Source organism: Cucumis melo, chromosome 6, assembly GCF_025177605.1.
Source record: "Cucumis melo cultivar AY chromosome 6, USDA_Cmelo_AY_1.0, whole genome shotgun sequence".
Classification (NCBI taxonomy): Eukaryota; Viridiplantae; Streptophyta; class Magnoliopsida; order Cucurbitales; family Cucurbitaceae; genus Cucumis; species Cucumis melo.
In genome coordinates, this window is record NC_066862.1 from 676,534 (window position 1) to 698,322 (window position 21,789).

General features: G+C 38.2%; 2 protein-coding genes and 1 long non-coding RNA gene across 3 annotated transcripts; all 3 read left to right on the forward strand.

The window, feature by feature from the left end:
- The first annotated feature begins 559 nt into the window (after positions 1 to 559).
- LOC127149935 (uncharacterized) lies at positions 560 to 7,583 on the forward strand. Its single transcript, XM_051086334.1, has 4 exons — positions 560 to 1,220; positions 1,302 to 1,373; positions 2,673 to 4,159; positions 7,527 to 7,583. The coding sequence occupies exons 3-4, from the start codon at positions 2,678 to 2,680 to the stop codon at positions 7,581 to 7,583; spliced, it is 1,539 nt and encodes a 512-aa protein (XP_050942291.1). The 5' UTR covers positions 560 to 1,220; positions 1,302 to 1,373; positions 2,673 to 2,677.
- A 147-nt stretch (positions 7,584 to 7,730) lies between these two features.
- On the forward strand, positions 7,731 to 9,521 carry LOC127149825 (uncharacterized). The gene is made up of 3 exons (XR_007821533.1): positions 7,731 to 8,347; positions 8,432 to 8,500; positions 9,249 to 9,521. It is a non-coding gene; the product is annotated as an uncharacterized LOC127149825 (long non-coding RNA).
- Positions 9,522 to 19,159: 9,638 nt separating this feature from the next.
- On the forward strand, positions 19,160 to 20,556 carry LOC103483152 (homeobox-leucine zipper protein ATHB-12). The gene is made up of 2 exons (XM_008439624.3): positions 19,160 to 19,672; positions 19,755 to 20,556. Exons 1-2 carry the CDS (start codon positions 19,331 to 19,333, stop codon positions 20,100 to 20,102), a joined length of 690 nt encoding a protein of 229 aa, XP_008437846.2. The 5' UTR covers positions 19,160 to 19,330; the 3' UTR covers positions 20,103 to 20,556.
- Positions 20,557 to 21,789: the final 1,233 nt, after the last annotated feature.

The following is a 21,789-nucleotide window of genomic DNA, read 5'->3' on the forward strand; positions in this document are numbered from 1 at the left end:
ACGTGGGTCGGTTTTTTTTAATTTAATACATTTAAAAAATCTATTTGGAAATTATATTTGTTTTGTTGTTTTGAATGAATCATAATTACATCCTTTTTTCTCTCTTTTCTTTTTCCCCACTCTCAAAATCTTTTACACACATACCTAAATATGCTCAAATTATATTTTCTACGCAAATATAAAAATGTCAATGTCAATGTATGTAACACCCCAATGATCTCATGTTGTTCATTTTTTTTTTTAAATTCAATTATTTATTTTTATTTTATTCATTTATTTGTTTATAATTAAATAATGAAACTTATGTCATCAAGATGTGAATTTTCCCCTTTTAAAATATTAAGCAAATTTCAACTTTAATTATACTTGGTAATTAAAGATTTAATTGGTATTTGGAAGTTGAGGGAAAGGAGGAATTTGGTGAAGATATTGGAGAAATTTGAGAGAGAAGGGTGAAATTTGGAATTTAACAAAGAAGAGAAAAGAAGGGAAATTATTTTATAAAAGGAAAAGAAAAGGAAAAAAAAAAGGAAAAGAAAAGGAAAAAGAAAAGGAAAAGAAAAGGAAAAGAAAAGAGAAGAGGGAGAGAAGGGGAAACCCTAGCCGCCGCCGCCAATCTCCACCGCCGCCGCCGCCGTCGCACGCCGCCGCAAGCCAGCCATCGTAGAAGCCGCGTCGTACCGCGTCCGCCAGCCGAAGGAGCCGCGCCGCTTCGATCTGAGGCAGGTCAGCCGAAACCCGTCGCGTCCCGAAGCCGAATCCACCTCTGCGCCGAACGCGTCGCGAAGCCGAGATCCATCTCCACGTCGAAGCCGCGTCGCCAGCCATCGTCGTCTGCATCCGAGCCGCGAACGCGTCTGCAAATCCGAGCCGCGAACGCGCCTACACCCGAGCCGTATCGAAGCCGCGAACGCGCCCGCCTCCAGCCGACGAACGAACCCGAACCCGGAACCGCCCGCGCGCTCGAACCTGGAACCGCCCGCGCGCCCGAACCCGGAACCGAACCCGCGCCCGTGCCACACGTGCCTGACTCTCCCGCGTGCAAGCGCGCCGCGCCGTGTGTTCCGCGTAGCCGAGCCGCGTCCCCTCCCTGTAGCAAGCCGAGCCGCACGCGAAGTCCCCATACCGAGCCGAGCCGCGTCTGCACCAAGCCGAGCCGGTCCTGCCTTCTTCCAGCCGAGCCGCCAAGCCTGTTTTGGCTCCTTCCACCTAAATTTTTGGTAATTTCCAAATTCCCTAGCCTGCCCAGTAATTAAATGAGTTAATTTGGAAATTTAATTAATTTAATTACTTTCCTCAAGAAGCAAATTGGACCAAATAGCTGCTGCAGCTTAGGACTTCCTCAGTAGGAACTCATCTAGCAACATCTCGAGGTAAGAGATTTCTACTACTAGCCCCATGTGAGAATCTGATGTTGCATGTTCCTTCAGTGACATACGATGATGGTTGGGCTTACGATGTATGATAATATTTTATCATGATCTGACGAATGACATGGCCATACTTTGGCATAATATTATGGTAATGAGAACCCTCGAACCATATGTGACTGTATGGGAAGACTGATGGACTTATGATGTATGTGACTGTATGATAAGACTGATGGACTTATGATGTATGTGACTGTATGATAAGACTGATGGACTTACGACGTATGTGACTGTATAATGAGAACTATTAGTGACTGTTTGATGATAGCTGTAGTGGGGGATGAGATGGTGGTTATTTTCTGATGATAATTTGATGACGTATGCATATGTATGTTGGGATTGGGGTATCTGTTAACTTCTCCTATCTGAGTCGTACCTGCATGGGTGTCCTTCGGGATCACCACCTATTTAGGACTGTTAGGCTCGACGGGGCGCCAGTCCAGCATGACTATAGATATGACTCGAGCGACTCGACGGGGTCCTCGCATCCCGACGGTCCTAAGTGTCCCCTGGACACCGAAGACCAGAGTTAAGTCCCCACGGGGCGCATGTTGCACGTGTTCGGGAGCGTGCCAGAGATTGGGTACTAGTTTCAGGACTCGATAGGAATGTTAACAGGCACCTAGTGGGACTAGTAGTGGGTCCCTTACTGAGTATTTTTATACTCATTCTCTTCGTTTTATGTTTTCAGGTAGAGGACGAGGCAAGGGCAAGGGCAAGCTGGCGAGCGACGTGAAGTGACCGTGGCGAGCCATAGGGGTTTTCCTGCTTCCGCACATGTTTTACTTTACAGTTAAATTCATGTTTCGGCTTTCTGCATGTTTACTTTGGTTATTTTTGTAGATAGGGCCCGCTTAGGGATTTTAAACTTAACTCGTATTTCTACATGTTACTTTAACTATCTTTCATAAATACATTTGCTAGATTTCTTTGCATTTATTTACACCGGATTTTATGACTTAAACACTGATCCTAGATTCAGTAACCACTTCGATTCAGCATAAAGAGTCGGGTCGTTACAGTTGGTATCAGAGCGCAGTGTTTTAGGTCCTGTAGACTGACTTATGATGTAAGTCATTTTGTTTTGATTTTTACCTCACCCTATGGCTATACGGTCCTTCGTCACTCGCCAGGTATGCCTAAAGCTTTACAAATATTAAGATTATAATGTTGCCTGATTAGATTAGACTTAGAGTGAGAATATGGAGTTCTAGTGGTGAAAAATTTGTTGGTGAATTTTAGGAAGAATGCCGCCACGTAGAGGTGCACGCCGAGGAGGTGGCAGGGGAGGCAGAGGAGCCGGTCGTGGCCAACCGGCGGAGCAACCTGCCGCGCCGCCAGTCAACCCCGACGTACCAGTCAACCCTAATGCACCGGTCACTCAGGCGGATCTCGCCGCAATGGAGCAGCGTTACCAGGCCATGCTGCAAGCTGCTCTAGCGCCGTTCCTCGCTGCTCAGCAGAACCAGGCCGCCCCTGTTCAGGACCAGCCTGTAGTCCCTCCAGCCCCTGTTCAGGACCAGCCCGTCATCCCTCCAGCCCCGGTGGAAGCCCAGCCGGTGCCAGTACAACTGTCAGCTGAGGCCAAGCACTTGAGGGATTTTAGGAAGTACAACCCGAAGACTTTCGACGGATCCTTGGACAACCCCTTTAGAGCCCAGCTGTGGTTGACATCCATAGAGACGATCTTCAGGTACATGAAGTGCCCAGAAGACCAGAAGGTGCAGTGTGCAGCTTTCTGTTTGGAGGATAGGGGGACTGCCTGGTGGGAGACTGCTGAGAGGGCGCTGGGAGGAGATGCCAGCAAGATCACATGGGAGCAATTCAGGGAGAGCTTTTATGCTAAGTTCTTCTCTGCCAACGTGAAGCACGCCAAGCTCCAAGAATTCCTAAACTTGGAGCAAGGCAAACTGAGCGTGGAACAGTATGATGCCGAGTTCGACCTGTTGTCCCGTTTTGCCCCTGATGTGGTAAGGGATGAGGCCGCCAGGACTGAGAGATTTGTTAATGGCCTCAGGTTAGACCTCCAGGGTTTTGTACGAGCTCTTCGACCAACCACTCATGCGGATGCTCTACGCATAGCACTGGATCTGAGCCTGCATGAGAGAGCTGGTCAATCTAAGGTTGTCGGCACAGGGTCAGCCTCGGGACAGAAGAGGAAGGCGGAGGCGCAGCCCGACGTAGTACCACAGCAGACTCCGAGGTCAGGAGGTGTCTTCCAGAGACACCGTCGGGAGCTGGCAGCAGCTGGGAGAACTTTGAGAGAGCTACCCACTTGTACTACCTGTGGGAAGGTCCATGGAGGACAATGTTTAGCTGGGAGTGGAGTCTGCTTCAGGTGCAGGCAGCCGGGGCACACTGCTGATGCGTGTCCTCGGAAACCCTTAGAGACGACGCCACGTCAGCCTTCTGCTCCCCAGCAGGGGAGAGTCTTTGCCACGAACCGGCAGGAGGCCGAGCGAGCTAGTACGGTGGTGACAGGTACGCTCCCAATCTTGGGGCATTATGCTTTGGTACTATTTGACTCGGGGTCATCGCATTCATTTATATCCTCTATTTTTGTCAAGCATGCGGGTTTAGAAGTAGAACCGTTGGGTAGTGCCTTGTCTGTCTCTACTCCTTCTGGAGAGGTCCTTTTGTCTAAGGAAAAAATAAGGGCATGTTGGGTAGAAATAGCAAACCATACCTTGAACGTAACTTTACTGGTGCTAGATATGCAAGATTTCGATGTAATTTTAGGCATGGATTGGTTGTCAACTAACCATGCAACCATAGACTGTTTTAATAAGGAAGTAGTCTTTAACCCTCCTTCCGGGGATAAGTTTAAGTTTAGAGGAGCAGGCATGGTAGGTATACCCAAGGTCATCTCAGCAATGAAGGCGAGTAAGCTACTTAGCCAGGGTACTTGGGGTATCTTGGCGAACGTAGTAGATATGGCAGAACCAGAAGTTTCCCTATCTTCCGAACCAGTAGTAAGGGAGTACCCTGACGTTTTCCCCGACGAACTCCCAGGACTTCCGCCTCCCAGGGAGGTAGACTTCGCCATTGAGTTAGAGCCCGGCACCGCCCCTATCTCTAGAGCTCCTTACAGAATGGCTCCAGCTGAGCTAAAGGAGTTGAAGGTCCAGTTACAGGAGTTGCTGGACAAAGGCTTCATCCGGCCCAGTGTATCACCTTGGGGAGCCCCAGTGTTGTTCGTGAAGAAGAAGGATGGGTCGATGCGCCTTTGCATTGACTACCGAGAATTGAACAAGGTGACAGTTAAGAACCGCTACCCCTTACCCAGAATCGAGGACCTGTTCGACCAGTTACAGGGGGCCACCGTCTTTTCCAAGATCGACCTGCGATCAGGCTATCACCAGTTGAGGATTAGGGACGGTGATATTCCCAAGACGGCCTTTCGTTCGAGGTACGGACACTACGAATTCATAGTGATGTCCTTTGGTTTAACTAATGCCCCTGCAGTGTTCATGGATTTGATGAACAGGGTGTTTAAGGACTTTCTAGACCAATTCGTCATAGTCTTCATTGACGATATCTTGATCTATTCCAAGACTGAGGCCGAACACGAAGAGCACTTGCACCAAGTCTTGGAGACCCTTCGAGCTCATAAGCTATACGCCAAGTTCTCCAAGTGTGAGTTCTGGTTAAAGAAGGTGACATTTTTAGGGCACGTGGTTTCCAGTGAGGGAGTCTCGGTGGACCCAGCTAAGGTCGAAGCGGTGACCAACTGGCCTCGACCGTCTACAGTCAGTGAGATTCGCAGTTTTCTGGGTCTGGCAGGATACTACAGGAGGTTTGTAGAAGACTTCTCACGCATAGCCAGCCCATTGACCCAGTTGACCAGGAAGGGAACCCCTTTTGTCTGGAGCCCAGCATGTGAGAGTAGTTTCCAAGAGCTTAAGCAGAAGCTAGTGACGGCACCAGTCCTGACAGTGCCTGATGGGTCGGGAAGTTTTGTGATCTATAGTGATGCCTCTAAGAAAGGACTGGGATGTGTCCTGATGCAGCAAGGTAAGGTAGTTGCGTATGCCTCACGCCAGTTGAAGAATCATGAGCAGAACTACCCTACCCACGACTTGGAGTTGGCAGCTGTAGTCTTTGCACTGAAGATATGGAGGCACTATCTGTACGGTGAGAAGATTCAGATTTACACCGACCACAAGAGCCTGAAGTATTTCTTCACTCAGAAGGAGTTGAACATGAGGCAGAGGAGGTGGCTCGAGTTGGTGAAAGACTACGACTGCGAGATCCTGTACCATCCAGGTAAAGCAAATGTAGTGGCTGACGCGCTGAGTAGGAAGGTTGCACATTCAGCAGCGCTAGTCACGAAGCAGACCCCCTTACTCAGGGATTTGGAGAGAGCCGAGATTGCAGTCTCAGTAGGTGAGGTTGCCGCACAGTTGGCTCAGTTGACAGTTCAGCCAACCTTGAGGCAAAAGATCATTGCTGCTCAGCTGAGTGATCCTTACTTGGCAGAGAAACGTCGTATGGTAGAGACGGAGCAAGGTGAAGAGTTCTCTATATCCTCTGATGATGGCCTTATGTTTGAGGGACGCCTGTGTGTGCCGGAAGACAGCGCAGTTAAGACAGAGCTTTTGACTGAGGCTCACAGTTCCCCGTTTACCATGCACCCTGGGAGTACGAAGATGTACCAGGACTTAAGGAGTGTCTATTGGTGGAGGGGCATGAAGAGGGATGTAGCAGAGTTCGTCAGTAGGTGCTTGGTGTGCCAGCAGGTGAAGGCACCTAGGCAGCATCCAGCAGGGTTGTTGCAACCCTTGAGTGTGCCAGGGTGGAAGTGGGAGAGTGTGTCGATGGACTTTATCACGGGACTGCCCAAGACCTTGAAGGGCTACACGGTGATCTGGGTTGTGGTCGACAGACTCACGAAGACAGCCCACTTCGTGCCAGGGAAATCCACGTACACTGCCAGCAAGTGGGGGCAGTTATACATGACGGAAATAGTAAGACTGCACGGAGTACCAGTATCCATCGTTTCAGACAGGGATGCCCGTTTCACTTCGAAATTTTGGCAAGGGCTCCAACTTGCATTAGGTACGAGGCTGGACTTCAGCACGGCATTCCACCCTCAGACTGATGGTCAGACAGAGAGACTGAACCAGATTTTGGAGGATATGCTGCGGGCCTGTGTGCTAGAGTTTTCAGGAAGTTGGGACTCCCACCTGCATCTAATGGAGTTCGCCTATAATAACAGTTACCAGGCTACCATTGGTATGGCTCCGTTTGAGGCTCTGTATGGCAAGTGCTGTAGATCCCCTGTCTGCTGGGGCGAGGTTGGAGAGCAGAGGATGCTAGGCCCCGAGTTAGTGCAGACTACCAATGCAGCCATACAGAAGATCCGAGCTCGTATGCTGACCGCACAGAGCAGACAGAAGAGTTACGCTGATGTACGACGTAAGGACCTCGAGTTTGAAGTGGGAGATATGGTCTTTTTGAAGGTAGCACCGATGAAGGGCGTTCTGAGGTTCGAGAAGAAGGGGAAGTTGAGTCCACGTTTCGTGGGGCCATTTGAGATACTGGAACGGATTGGCCCTGTGGCTTATCGTTTGGCCTTGCCCCCATCCCTCTCAGCAGTGCATGACGTATTCCATGTCTCCATGTTGAGGAGGTATGTCGCAGACCCGACGCACATCGTGGACTTCGAGCCCCTACAGGTCAGTGAGAACTTGAGCTACGAGGAGCAGCCTGTCGAGATCTTGGCAAGAGAGGTCAAGAAGCTTCGTAGTCGAGATATTCCACTAGTCAAAGTCCTCTGGCAGAACCATGGAGTTGAAGAGGCCACGTGGGAGAGAGAAGAGGACATAAAGGCCCAGTACCCAGAAATGTTCGAGGATTAGAGCTTTCGAGGACGAAAGCTTTCTAAGGGGGGAAGTTTGTAACACCCCAATGATCTCATGTTGTTCATTTTTTTTTTTAAATTCAATTATTTATTTTTATTTTATTCATTTATTTGTTTATAATTAAATAATGAAACTTATGTCATCAAGATGTGAATTTTCCCCTTTTAAAATATTAAGCAAATTTCAACTTTAATTATACTTGGTAATTAAAGATTTAATTGGTATTTGGAAGTTGAGGGAAAGGAGGAATTTGGTGAAGATATTGGAGAAATTTGAGAGAGAAGGGTGAAATTTGGAATTTAACAAAGAAGAGAAAAGAAGGGAAATTATTTTATAAAAGGAAAAGAAAAGGAAAAAAAAAAGGAAAAGAAAAGGAAAAAGAAAAGGAAAAGAAAAGGAAAAGAAAAGAGAAGAGGGAGAGAAGGGGAAACCCTAGCCGCCGCCGCCAATCTCCACCGCCGCCGCCGCCGTCGCACGCCGCCGCAAGCCAGCCATCGTAGAAGCCGCGTCGTACCGCGTCCGCCAGCCGAAGGAGCCGCGCCGCTTCGATCTGAGGCAGGTCAGCCGAAACCCGTCGCGTCCCGAAGCCGAATCCACCTCTGCGCCGAACGCGTCGCGAAGCCGAGATCCATCTCCACGTCGAAGCCGCGTCGCCAGCCATCGTCGTCTGCATCCGAGCCGCGAACGCGTCTGCAAATCCGAGCCGCGAACGCGCCTACACCCGAGCCGTATCGAAGCCGCGAACGCGCCCGCCTCCAGCCGACGAACGAACCCGAACCCGGAACCGCCCGCGCGCTCGAACCTGGAACCGCCCGCGCGCCCGAACCCGGAACCGAACCCGCGCCCGTGCCACACGTGCCTGACTCTCCCGCGTGCAAGCGCGCCGCGCCGTGTGTTCCGCGTAGCCGAGCCGCGTCCCCTCCCTGTAGCAAGCCGAGCCGCACGCGAAGTCCCCATACCGAGCCGAGCCGCGTCTGCACCAAGCCGAGCCGGTCCTGCCTTCTTCCAGCCGAGCCGCCAAGCCTGTTTTGGCTCCTTCCACCTAAATTTTTGGTAATTTCCAAATTCCCTAGCCTGCCCAGTAATTAAATGAGTTAATTTGGAAATTTAATTAATTTAATTACTTTCCTCAAGAAGCAAATTGGACCAAATAGCTGCTGCAGCTTAGGACTTCCTCAGTAGGAACTCATCTAGCAACATCTCGAGGTAAGAGATTTCTACTACTAGCCCCATGTGAGAATCTGATGTTGCATGTTCCTTCAGTGACATACGATGATGGTTGGGCTTACGATGTATGATAATATTTTATCATGATCTGACGAATGACATGGCCATACTTTGGCATAATATTATGGTAATGAGAACCCTCGAACCATATGTGACTGTATGGGAAGACTGATGGACTTATGATGTATGTGACTGTATGATAAGACTGATGGACTTATGATGTATGTGACTGTATGATAAGACTGATGGACTTACGACGTATGTGACTGTATAATGAGAACTATTAGTGACTGTTTGATGATAGCTGTAGTGGGGGATGAGATGGTGGTTATTTTCTGATGATAATTTGATGACGTATGCATATGTATGTTGGGATTGGGGTATCTGTTAACTTCTCCTATCTGAGTCGTACCTGCATGGGTGTCCTTCGGGATCACCACCTATTTAGGACTGTTAGGCTCGACGGGGCGCCAGTCCAGCATGACTATAGATATGACTCGAGCGACTCGACGGGGTCCTCGCATCCCGACGGTCCTAAGTGTCCCCTGGACACCGAAGACCAGAGTTAAGTCCCCACGGGGCGCATGTTGCACGTGTTCGGGAGCGTGCCAGAGATTGGGTACTAGTTTCAGGACTCGATAGGAATGTTAACAGGCACCTAGTGGGACTAGTAGTGGGTCCCTTACTGAGTATTTTTATACTCATTCTCTTCGTTTTATGTTTTCAGGTAGAGGACGAGGCAAGGGCAAGGGCAAGCTGGCGAGCGACGTGAAGTGACCGTGGCGAGCCATAGGGGTTTTCCTGCTTCCGCACATGTTTTACTTTACAGTTAAATTCATGTTTCGGCTTTCTGCATGTTTACTTTGGTTATTTTTGTAGATAGGGCCCGCTTAGGGATTTTAAACTTAACTCGTATTTCTACATGTTACTTTAACTATCTTTCATAAATACATTTGCTAGATTTCTTTGCATTTATTTACACCGGATTTTATGACTTAAACACTGATCCTAGATTCAGTAACCACTTCGATTCAGCATAAAGAGTCGGGTCGTTACAATGTAAAAATTTGATTACTTGCTATACAATTCAGATCTTTAACTTTAGTGTTTATAAGTCAAAATAAATCCTTTAATATTATTACTTTGGAAAAAATTGATTCGTAAACATATAAATTAGCCACAAAAGAAGAAAAATCGATGATATTTAAAAAGATAATTCATTAAAAAATGGATTTAACATTTCTTTTTCCTTATCAATGATTTATTATAATTAAAAACACTCACCTTAAAATTCTAATTAATATCATATACCTTGCTTGAAATTTTAACACTTTTATTCAAAAAAATAACTTCAATTCTTAAAGAAAATTGAGGTTTCAAGATTACACTTACCTAGATCAAGTCTTAGACAACGGTATTCAAACATATACTTTTCACCTAAGATTCTAACAAAGTTTCTATGGATGAAAATTTTGAAATATTTACAAAAGGTTGAGACTAAACTTAATAAAGATAAGGGTATTTTCTTTGATGGAAAAATGGTAAAGTTATAGAAGTAGACAGTGAGTAGGTGTAGGTTTTGAGAGTCCAATCATACCATGTGACCTCTGAAAATGAAAAGAGCAGCAAAAATGGGGAAGAGGTTTTCACTATTTGATATGTTGAATGGAATTTTTTGAGAAAGTCAAAAGGACTCTCCAACATTAACAATCATTTAATGTGAAATTTTAATCACAACTCTACAAAAAACCCTAATTAATTAATTCCATGCCTCATTTTGTCGAAAATTTTAGAATGATAAATTGAAGTTTTCAATGTTCAAATGAAAGACTTTTATTGCATTATTAACATAAAAAAGGATGTTGGGGGGAAGTTTTAGTGAGAAGGGAAGAAGATGTAGGAAATTGTCGGCTTCAAATTTCAATGATTTTCTTTCGTAATCTTGAAAACTGTGTTTTTCTTCTTTTTGACAGCAACCACCAAATTAACCACATGTCAAATACAACTATTGTAATTTCACTTTTTGCTCCATTTTTTATACTTAAAAAAAAAAATATAACAATCTTTTAGATTTGTATTAATTAAATCTTTTTAGTTATGTATAGAAGAAAATTTGAGAATTTAGTTGAAAAAGTGATAAGTGACAATATAATTTTATACATATAAGTTAAAAGTTTGAAATAATATGATTACTAAGTTTAATGTTTTAATTGATGAAATCCATAACGAGGCTTTAAAATGTATTAATTAATTTAAGCAAACTACAAATACAAGAGAACACATATTCAAAGTTAGAAAAAAAAAAAAATGGATAAGCTAAGCTAATTTTTATTTGTTCAAATCGGTGGAAATTGACTTTCTTACCATATTAAAATCTATAAAATTGAATGTAGATGAATTATTGTTATGATATTTAGAACAAATTGTTTTGAAGACGCAAATTGTTGTTTGATGTTAATGCTTAATTGTCTTATTTTATTTAGTTAAACCCCAATTAGTCCAAGTTGAATAAGAAACATCGCTTTTGTAGAACCACTACTTCATGATTATTATATTTTGTTTTAATATTGAAACTTGATTGAAGTAAAAAAGTTGTAATTTACAAATATTAATGTAAAATTTTTAAAATATAGTGTACATTTAATTTTACGATATATTTAAAACACCAATGGTTCAAACTCATAGCCCAAAGGACAAAGGAGAAACCAGTTAAACTTGAAAAATATCAATGAAAAATTGGACATTCTATTAACAACAAAATTATTTTAATCAAATACTCCACTTCATTGTTTCTGACTCTGATTTTTAATTGGGTACTACTTCAGCAAAAAAAAAAAAAAAGAAGAAGTATATATTATTTGTCTAAAATAAATTTTAAATAGGACTATTTTTATAAGATAATTTAGAGTGGTGTGTCTTGCTCTCACCTGAAACTATTGGGTTGAGAATTTGAGCTTCTTCAAATGTTTTACAACATCTTTTGGGCTTTAGGCCCTTTTCCATGTTTCCATTAAATTGGTTCTTTTTTATGTTTGAAACTTCTTTTCTTTCTTAAATTGTTGTGTTTTGGTTTATTTGAGAGCAACTTTTAAACTGTAAACTATGCTCAACTAAAAAGTTTTTATTAATTAAGAAGAGAGACATTATCATAAGGTGAAGAAAAAGGATACTTTATGCCAAAATGAACGTAGCTTAAGTGGCATAAAGTCTGTGTTAATAAGCAAGGCATTTGAAATTCAAATCCTCCATCCATCACATATTGTAATCTTCAAAAAAAAAAAAAAAAAAAAAAAAACAAAACAAAAGAAAAGAAAAGAAAAGAAAAATCCATTTACCTTGAAGTTAAATTTTTGTTCTGTTTCTACAATGAATGTAGAAGTGAGCCTCAATTCATACTTCAAGAAGAGTATATACTCAACCCTTGAGCCAAATTGAATGAGAACAAAATTTGGCAAGAGAATGTAGGGAAATTCCCATCGTTTTCTATTTTGTGGACATCCAATTTTATGTTTAGAAAATTTTCGGTTTAGTTTGATATTTTGTAAAATTCACAAACCTAATGGGTATAAAACTATTTAGTATTTTAATAGATATAGAATTCAATATTGTGCCTAGTAGATTTAGAAAGTTTTAAAGAACAATCAAAATAACAAGGTTGTATTTGGCATTTTTGTAAGTAGAACATCCATCAGACATTTTTTAGGGGGAAAAAACCATAAAGGGACCATTAGGAAAAAACATACAAGTCTAGGGATTACTAATAAATAATTTAACCAAATAAAATAAAATAAAAAGGCATTTATGTTGGCTTATAAAGTAAGTTAGTCGTAGACTAGACTAGTTTCCAATGAATGACTTGGTTGTCCTATTTGGGTGAGAATGATTGCAAATTCTTTGTCCCAATAATTGGTTATTTATTGAAGCATTATGTCCTCAATGACTTCCCTTTTCCTCCATAAATAAAGTCCTCATGAGTCATGGCTGCCAAAATTTTATAAACTCCCCTGCACATTCTCATCCAACCTTCTTCTTAGCTATTTTTATAGCATCAGAGACAAGACAATTATATTGAAGATAGTACGTTATTATTTGGTTACGCTTAAATTCTCATAATTTTGTTTTTAATTTCACCTAGAGACCTTCATACAATCATCACAAGGATATGTTACTTACATACTCATGATCTTCTACTTATTCAATCAATATGGAAACTTTGATTACTCTTCAAAAAAAACATCATATATAAGTACCTGGTGAGGAAATATGCTTTAACCAATTGAGTAATTCCATGTTTGACAATATACACGTGTTCGAGCTGTAAGAAGGTCCACATAAGAAGAGAATGTATTAATTTGTTTCAACAACTCAACCTTTATCTAAAAGCTCATTCTAATACCAAACTATACAATTCTAGACTTACACAACTTTTCCATAAGAAACGTCCTTTCTTAAACCATATCTAACTATCGCTTCACCAAAACAATATACATAAATCTTTAAACCACTTTTGCCATCAACACAACCATGGTTTACAAAAGAAACTTTTTTTTGGAGAGAACTGTTACAGTTGTGAAAAGAACATCAAGACAAAAGTGACCAAACAAAAAAACGACCCAAAACACAATAACATTCGGATGAACTGAATGGTTTTTGAGGTATGGATGAGTAAAACATTATCATTTTCCACCGGTTAAATCCAAGACAAATTGACAGCAAACCAAGAGAGATGTAAGCCCATAAAAGGCAACGCCTTCTTCCTTTACGCCATGAAACCTAATCAAATCCTTTTGGGGAGGGATTGTGGATGGAAGTTGAGGGGATGGGTTTTCAAGTGGCAATTTTTAATTGCATGTAATCTCCAGCACACAACTTTGACTTTTGTTTTAGATAAAATTGGTGTTTGCCACTCTGAGGTTTCAGATTGGTTGTTTTTTCCTCAAATCTTACCTCAAAGCAAAAACAGGATAAGTGATGTGAATTTATCACAACCAAAACAACCTAATACAAATAAAAAGAAGCCTAATTTTCTCTCTCTATCTCTCTCTCAAGAGCTGACAATTGGAGCGTGGAATATTGGAGAGAAGAAGAGGCACGGCCCTTGTGAAAATGAAAGATGTACGATTACACTACACTTCAACTATTGACATCAAGCTCTATTCGTCATTCATTATCAGACAACGTAGCTAAGCTTTTAATAAGCCATGAGACTATGAGAGAGATGGGGGGATAATTTTTTGTCTTGTTTATACTTATTGGATTTTTGTGCTGCTCACTCTCCAAAACTTGATACAAGTCTAGGTTTAATCCAAGGCTAAGAATTCTTGCAATCTATTCTCACCCCCACAATATTGAGCAAACATGAGTGAAGATTAAGAACTTTAGAGCTACAACACCCCAAAGGTGTTGATATAAATATGGTAGAGTGTGGTAGGTAAGTACAGGCACAGATAGGCGAGAGACCTTGGTGCAGTAGCAAGGAGGACCAAGGAAAGGATGAAAGCATATTGTGAGAACTTGAGGCTTCTTTTCTACCGTTAGAGGAGTTAGAGTTGATATATTCCCAATTGAGTTATGCTTAATTTAGTACATTGTAAGAGATTTTATTTTAAGTGACTAGAACATAATTCGACTATGAAATAAACTAATCCAAATTCACCCAACTAAGCGTAACCAAGTAAAAATTGACGTATACTCTTTTATTAAAAATTAAAGATTAAGATTCTCATATATACACTAGTTGTATTAAAAAAAACTTAATCTTAATTCAATTAAAACATAATCTCTTAAAATTATTGTTAAGATTCACTTTTGGTCCGTAAACATTTACGGAAGTAATAATTTAGTTCATATTCATCAATTTTGTCACACTTTAATACATGAAATTTAGAATAAAACAATAACAATAAAGTCCTTATACTCCCCTTGTCGTAAAAATTATAATTAAGATTTCATGAGATTTCTTACATAGGTAGATAAATAAACTAATAAGATAATCAATATGCTTATAAACTACAAGTCCAAATCATTACTCAATGAAAATATACATTTAATTTTGATGGAAAAGAAATTACAACAACAACCAAATTGATGTAAATTTGAATGAAATGAAAAAGTCCGTAAATCAAATTATTACCAACTAAAAATTAGATGCTAAAATATTATGATTAATGAAAATTTACGAATCAAAAGAGTTTTTCAACTTATAAATATAATCTAATTAATATAGGAAAAATCTATTATTCTATCACCAACTTCATATTCATAATATCAAATTAAATTTAACTCAATGATAATTGACATAATTTTATTCTAGAGATTGAATATTGAGTAATCCGTCTGAGATATTGTACTAAACAAAAGAACCTTCCTCAACCTAATGAAACATGTAAAAGTTGTAGGAAACATGATTAATTCTAAATATATAAAATTTTAGTGTGATTTTGTCTTCTTTCATTTTTAGTCATTTAAAAATAATTAAAAATCTCCTTACATATAATTTAGACACAATCACCTTTTTATATACTCCACCATTTCACACACATCAGATTCCAATAAGGATGATGTCAATGTCTTAAGAATTGGGATTAGTTGCATTGCATCCCATTGATATATACTGAACTATGCCCTAAGCTTTTTCTTAATAAATCAAAAACAACCTACATCAAGTTATGGTTTTTATATTGTGGAAATTACAATAATAAATTGTTTTTATGTATAGGAGCTGAGTTGGCATCTAATTGAATTAATAAGAATTCCACATAGCACACAGTTTTCAACTGTATTAGTTCAGGGAAAAAGAATGATTTGATCTATTGAAAGCAACTTCTGCAAAGGGTAGTTGTGTTGCTATTTTCTTCGTTTTGTTGTTATTATTATTATTAAATTACACAATTAATTTCAAAACTAACATCCTTTTGTGTTTAATTACAAGAAGAGTAAAAGAAGCATCTAAATCTTAATTTTGTGTTTAATTATAAGAGCAGAGTTTAAGTGTTTCTTTTTTTTTAAAAAAAAAATCTTTAAAAGTAAGTCTGGGTTATATTCATTCTCTAAAACTCAACATCATGCAAAATACAAAATACATTATGTATATTCTAATCCTAGTGTTTTCATTTTATGTCTAATATATTAACGTTATAAGAATGTTGAATATTATAGAAGCTTATTAAGAATTTGTTTGAATTAACCGACAAATGTATGTATGTGTGCATGTTTTTTTTTATAAGAAAAAACAGATTTATTTAAATGAATTTTTATAAGATTAATTTTACCCTAATTGCATCTAATCCTATAAGATATTAACGTGCATTAATCTAATTAAATTAAATTAGGGTTTTAAGAAACCTACCTTTGAAGCTCCCGTACCACATCAAAACTCCACCCAAATACGATCCAAACTATCACTAATGTTGATTTGCTATTCTTCGAGCTTAGAACTAGGTCGTGGAACCCAATAAGTGAAGGATTTGAGAGGAAGTACTTCAAAAGCTATTTTGAAATATTCATGAACACTTCTTTTTTTTTTTTAAATAGACCTATTTTCAAAATTAAACAGTCAAGAGAGTTAAGCAAACCCACTCTAAACATAAAATTAAATTTCATGGGTATAAAAGATTAATTTTTAGTTTTCAAAATTTAGCTTATTTTTTGAACTATTAATAGACGTACATAGCAAAGGATGAAAGTTAGAGAGAAAAAACAAAAAACGAAATAGTTATAAGATGAGACCTAAAAGATTAAAATCTCGTTTGATAATTATTTCATTTTTTGTTTTTATTTTTTAAAACTATGCTTTTTTTTCTTCAAAATCTTATAATGATTTGTATTTTTCTTAAATATAAGATTGAATTCTTAGCTAAATTTTAAAATAATAAATAACTTTTTAAAATTCACTCTTTAATTTATAAAATTTGGGTTGCTTTTTAAACCTTGGGAGAACAAAAAAAAAAGGTGGGAATAATATATATAGGCCTAATCTTTTTAAAAATATATATATATCAAATTAGACCTTTCAAAAAAAATATAGAAACTAAAAATAAATGGACTAAAACAGTATTTGAACCAAAAAAAACTTAAAACGTTGTTTAAACCAAAATAAAGGATCCAAGAAATATCGTAACGTGTATATCAAAAGGTCACGGTGCAAAATGCTCCACGTGGCGAGCATACAGAGGTTGCTTATGGAAAGGAGAAAAAAAAGGAAAAGAAAAGAAAAAAAGAAACACCAGCACTCCCAGTAAATTTATTACCTTACACGACTCGGAAGCTGATAAAGCAAGACGCCGAAACGTGTCCAAATATTAGACAAATGCCTCAACCTTTGCCCACTCACAGTTGGCCACGTCAACGGACAACAAAATGATAAACGACGTGTTGAGACGCTAAGTTTGACTTGGGATAATGTGGCAGTGTACCATTGGCTATCATGTGACAGGTAAGGTGTACTTGTCCTTTGGCAACTGATCTTATTGGTTTCTAATTTCTTATTTCTTTTCTTATTCGAAAAAAAATGTTTTGAATATTAAAGAAAAGAAAAGCTAAAAGTGGGGTACCTTGCTATGGTGACTCGACCTAATCCTCACAATATTCTTTCTTTTTTAAAATAATAATAATAAACCACAAAAGTCTAGAACGATTTTTTTTTTCTTCTTTTAATTATTAAAAAATATTAAAAAGAAAATAATTTCGAGTCTGAGAATCAAGACAATGCCGCACTGAAAATAATACTTTTAAATTGATAATAATTTCCAGATAAAACAGTTTATCATAATATTAATATTAAAATATGATCAGTGTGATATAGAAGACATGAATGACATGATTCATGTAGATGATATTAATTTATTATAGAGATATGGACATGACTTAGAAACAATAGGATTGATGAAAATTGTTTCGCTTTTCCAAAAAAAAAATTAATTAGAATAAGATATTTTCAAATATTACAAAACAAACGAATAATAATAATTATAATGTAGCAAATTTCAAATTTTATTAATGATACAACATTGATCAATATTCATAAATAATTTATTATGTATATAATATGTATCAATCTCATATCATTGATAGAATATAAAATTTTACTATGTTCTTAAATATTTTCAACATATTTCTTTTTTACAAAAATTTGTCTTTAAATATAAACTTTAATAATGAACTATTAATTTATTTTATTTTTTGAAATTAATATTTATCGAACAATTATTAAGATATATTACCATTACAAAATTCGATAATTCAATTCTTCACCCTAATATTGTATATGTTCTTCGATTATATTGGTAATTATCTTAATAATTGTTTTTGAACGTTCCTCAAATTTAGAAGATAAAAAAGATATAGTTATTTCAAGTCCAACCGCATTCAAACTTATCGGTAAATAAGTAAATTTTGCAAAGAACCTAGAGTTTCATTACAAAAATGTAGTTTTTATTTGTCCCTCAAATATGAAAATATGTTTTTTTTTGGACTAGTGAAACTTTCTATGTTTGTAAAACCATATTCAACAATTTAGGTGATCTCTTTAGTTTGGTTTAGTGAATGAGTACGTAAGTTGACTCGAATAATCATGTATATAGAAAAATAAAAAAAATTAGGTTAATGATTCAGATACACCTTATATTATAGCTAGTAAACTATTTAATTGACTAAAATAAACTTTGTTCAATGTAATTGAAATGCATTCATTTCTTAAGTTAGAGGTTAAATACTCATAAAATTGTTAAGCTAAAAAAACACAATATCATTAATTTTTTTAATAACTAATGGTTAGTATTCTTCGAATTTATTTTTACGTCCATTTTATTTTGTAGAATAGGTAGTTTTTTTTACGGATTTAACAAAAGAATTCACAAATGGAAAGTGTTAATGTTGCAGCCAAATCATGAATCTATATAGAAACAAGATTACGGAATGAAATACCTGATTATTTCTCCTTTGCCCCAAGTTGTCTCACGATACGGTCTACAGCTTTGTCTCAACTGTAGAGTAAATGATTGTAAAAGACTTGTAAATGTTTTTTTTTTTCTCTTTTCCTTCGTGAAAACAGAAATGATAGGAGACAATAAAATCGGTGAAAATATTTATAAAATATAGTAAAATTTTTGTTATATTAACTAAAATATTTATAAAATATGGTAAAACTTTATTATACTTTGTAATTATTTTGGTTTATTTTAGCTATATTTGAAAATGTCGCAATAAAAAAAGCTACGAAGGTATATTCTGAAACAAATTAGAAAAAAAAAATTCTAATGTCGACCTAATTACATTCACAGGCCTAATCGGATCCCATCCTATTACCAAAAATGAAAATAAATTACAAATTCAACCTCACTCAACCGTCCAACAGTTCCCTGTCGAGTCTCTATCTCCTTGTTCTTATCTGAAAACGTAAGACTTTATGAACCCTACAGAAGAAATTGGTGTATCAAACATGGAAATTGATAATAATATCAGATGCATATGAATTTCATATCAAATGATAAGAAGATGGTTTGTTTTACGGTTCATGTAATTTTAAAATTAATGGGGGGAAAAGTAATTTCAAAATTAAGAAAAGAAAAATCCGAGAAAGCAAAGCAAATGCCAAAAGAATTATCCGAAAGAAAAAGAAAAATAATGAACTTCCCCAACCAAGAAAGAAATTCTCTCTTTCTCTCAAGGACCCCACAAGACTTGGATATATATGAGGCATAAAATAAATGAGCAAATATATTAGTGTTTGTGTTAGTACAAATCATTCACTCTCGTAACACCTGGTTTAGGAATAAAGCCTTGTGGTAACCAAACTGAATCTTAAGCAGCATGCTAAACGAAGATGCTGAATATTCTCCCCAAGCATCCATGGCAGAGGCTTTTGCCATGAGAAAGAAGAGCATGAACAGAAGAAGGTTTAGCGAAGAACAAATCAAATCACTCGAGTCTATTTTCGAGTCTGAGTCTAGGCTTGAGCCCAGAAAGAAGTTGCAGCTGGCGGGAGAGCTGGGTTTGCATCCACGCCAGGTTGCAATATGGTTTCAAAACAAGAGAGCTAGATGGAAGTCAAAGCAACTTGAACGAGACTACAGTGTTTTACGAGCTAATTACAATACTCTAGCTTCCCGATTTGAAGCTCTTAAGAAGGAAAAACAAGCTTTGAGTATGCAGGTATGTGTTCTTTGTTTCTCTAGGAAAAGACCGGCTGTTTCTTGCGTTTTGCTAATCATTGTTATTTCTTTTACTTGGGCAGTTGCAGAAGCTAAATAATCTGATACAGCGGTCCATGGAGGAAACTGAGAGCTGCAGGGGAGTTCTCTCCGTAGAAACCATTGATGGCAAATCTGAAAATGACAACAGAACTAAGTACGAGTCTGAAGCAAAACCTTGTGTGTCAGCTGAAGAGAAATCAGAACATGAACTAGAGGTTCTTTCCAACTACGGTAGTGGCGTAAAGGAAGCCTATATTGGATTAGAGGATCCCCAACTCAGGGAACCTCAAGGTTCCCTGATATCAACACCAAATTGGAGTAATCTAGACTCTGAAGGTCTTTTCAGTCAGTCCAATACCAATGGCCAGTGGTGGAACTTCTGGTCGTGAAAGGTAGAACTACCCAAAGAAACTATAGAGGATTTGTAAACAAATAAAATTCCAACCTTTAAATAGATCATCCTAGCAATGATTTTGGCTCACAGAACGAGGAAGAGTTAAGAGCTTAACGACTTCTATCAAGGACAGCAATGACTGAAATGTGGTGGTTTCGAGCACTGATGTTCCAAATTCACCACAATTTCAGATGGAATTCAGAAGAATTAGGTGAGCAACTCTAGGAAATACCACCTGCAAAGACTGTTGGCTTGGAAAACTGAAACAATATGCTCATATGCAGACAGGGTGCAGTCTGGGATGTTTTCAGTGTGTGAGAGTTCTTCTCCTTCTGTTTTTTCCCCTTTTTCTGTTTGGTTGGTTGGGGGTAGGGATGGGGGTGACTATGAAACTCTATATTCAAATGCTCAGTTATGAAACTAGAAGTAGTGCTCATTTTTATACAAAATCAATCTCGATTTTCTCGTGCTTCTTTTGATTGCTGTCATTTAACAAAAGATTGAACACGTCCCATTAGAAACCAGAGGAATAATATCAGTAAAATCTAGGTTTTTAATGGTCGAATTTGATATCATGAAGATTATTCCTCGGCTGAAAATAGCTTGAAGATGTCCATATGTTTAATTGGTGGTTCTCTCATAGATATTTTAATCATGTAAGATAATCTAAATATCATCTAATGAAACCAATAAAACGTAACCAGTAGGAAGTCTAACTCATTTTCGATTCGGGCCACCCAAGAACTAAAAGGATTAAGTAGCTAAAATATAACCAAACACTTTTCGTAAACTAAGGTGGATAACTTTACCCTTCCATATCATTTTATCTTGTCCACGACTCCGTTCTCCATCACTCTAGATAATTCTACATCTTACGTACTCTTCTCCTTTACACTTAAAAATGGAAATTTTTATGCTATACGAAGCAAGTATGAGAAGACACAAACAACTTTAGAGACAGGCCATCAACTGTGAGATGCCATTTTGACTAACCAGCGCGAAATCCTAGGGTTGTGAATGCTAAAAGGCAAATTATAGGAATATAGGACGTGGAGATTTAAAGTTTTGTTTTATATATGAACAAAATGCAAAATTGTACTTGGCCATTTTACCAGTGCACACTTCATCTATTTTCTTAATTTTCTAGCCCTCATATTTAATGGCCTGTCCAACATCATCCTTCCATCTACATTAACTGTTATTTATGAGCAAACATGATTTGTCCTCTGGAAACATTTTTCTTCATTTTAAGCTTATTAATCCCTTTTCTTCAATTTTGAATTCTCGACTAGCAAAGTTCATGTTAGCCATAGATAAAAGGTAAACTTTACAGAATTACTTGAAAATAATATAATAAATCATGCTTTCGAAAAACCAACTTTCTAAAATCTTGAACATCGAATAAAATTCAATTTTTGTTAACAACATTAATCGGGTAGATAACTTGTTAGAAAAGATTTGGACCTAGGCCCATAAGCAAAGTTGAGGAAACTTCACTTTCCTTGTCCTAAGTTGAAAGTTTAAAAGAGGTAAGAAGGTATAAATATCAAAGAAACTTATGGGGGAAACAGAATATAGGTGGTAATAGCATAACCTTGTCACCACATGCACGCCCATCTGTCCAGCTTCTCTTCACTATTACAAGCTTCTTCGTTTTGTTTCTATTTTTTATTCCAACGAAT

Coding starts and splice junctions, on each gene's coding strand:
- LOC127149935 (XM_051086334.1), top strand. CDS start 2,678: ATGCCGCCACGTAGAGGTGCACGCCGAGGAGGTGGCAGGGGAGGCAGA. Junction 4,160..7,526: donor TAGATATGCAAGATTTCGAT/GTAATTTTAGGC, acceptor GGTATTTGGAAG/TTGAGGGAAAGGAGGAATTT.
- LOC103483152 (XM_008439624.3), top strand. CDS start 19,331: ATGCTAAACGAAGATGCTGAATATTCTCCCCAAGCATCCATGGCAGAG. Junction 19,673..19,754: donor AACAAGCTTTGAGTATGCAG/GTATGTGTTCTT, acceptor TTACTTGGGCAG/TTGCAGAAGCTAAATAATCT.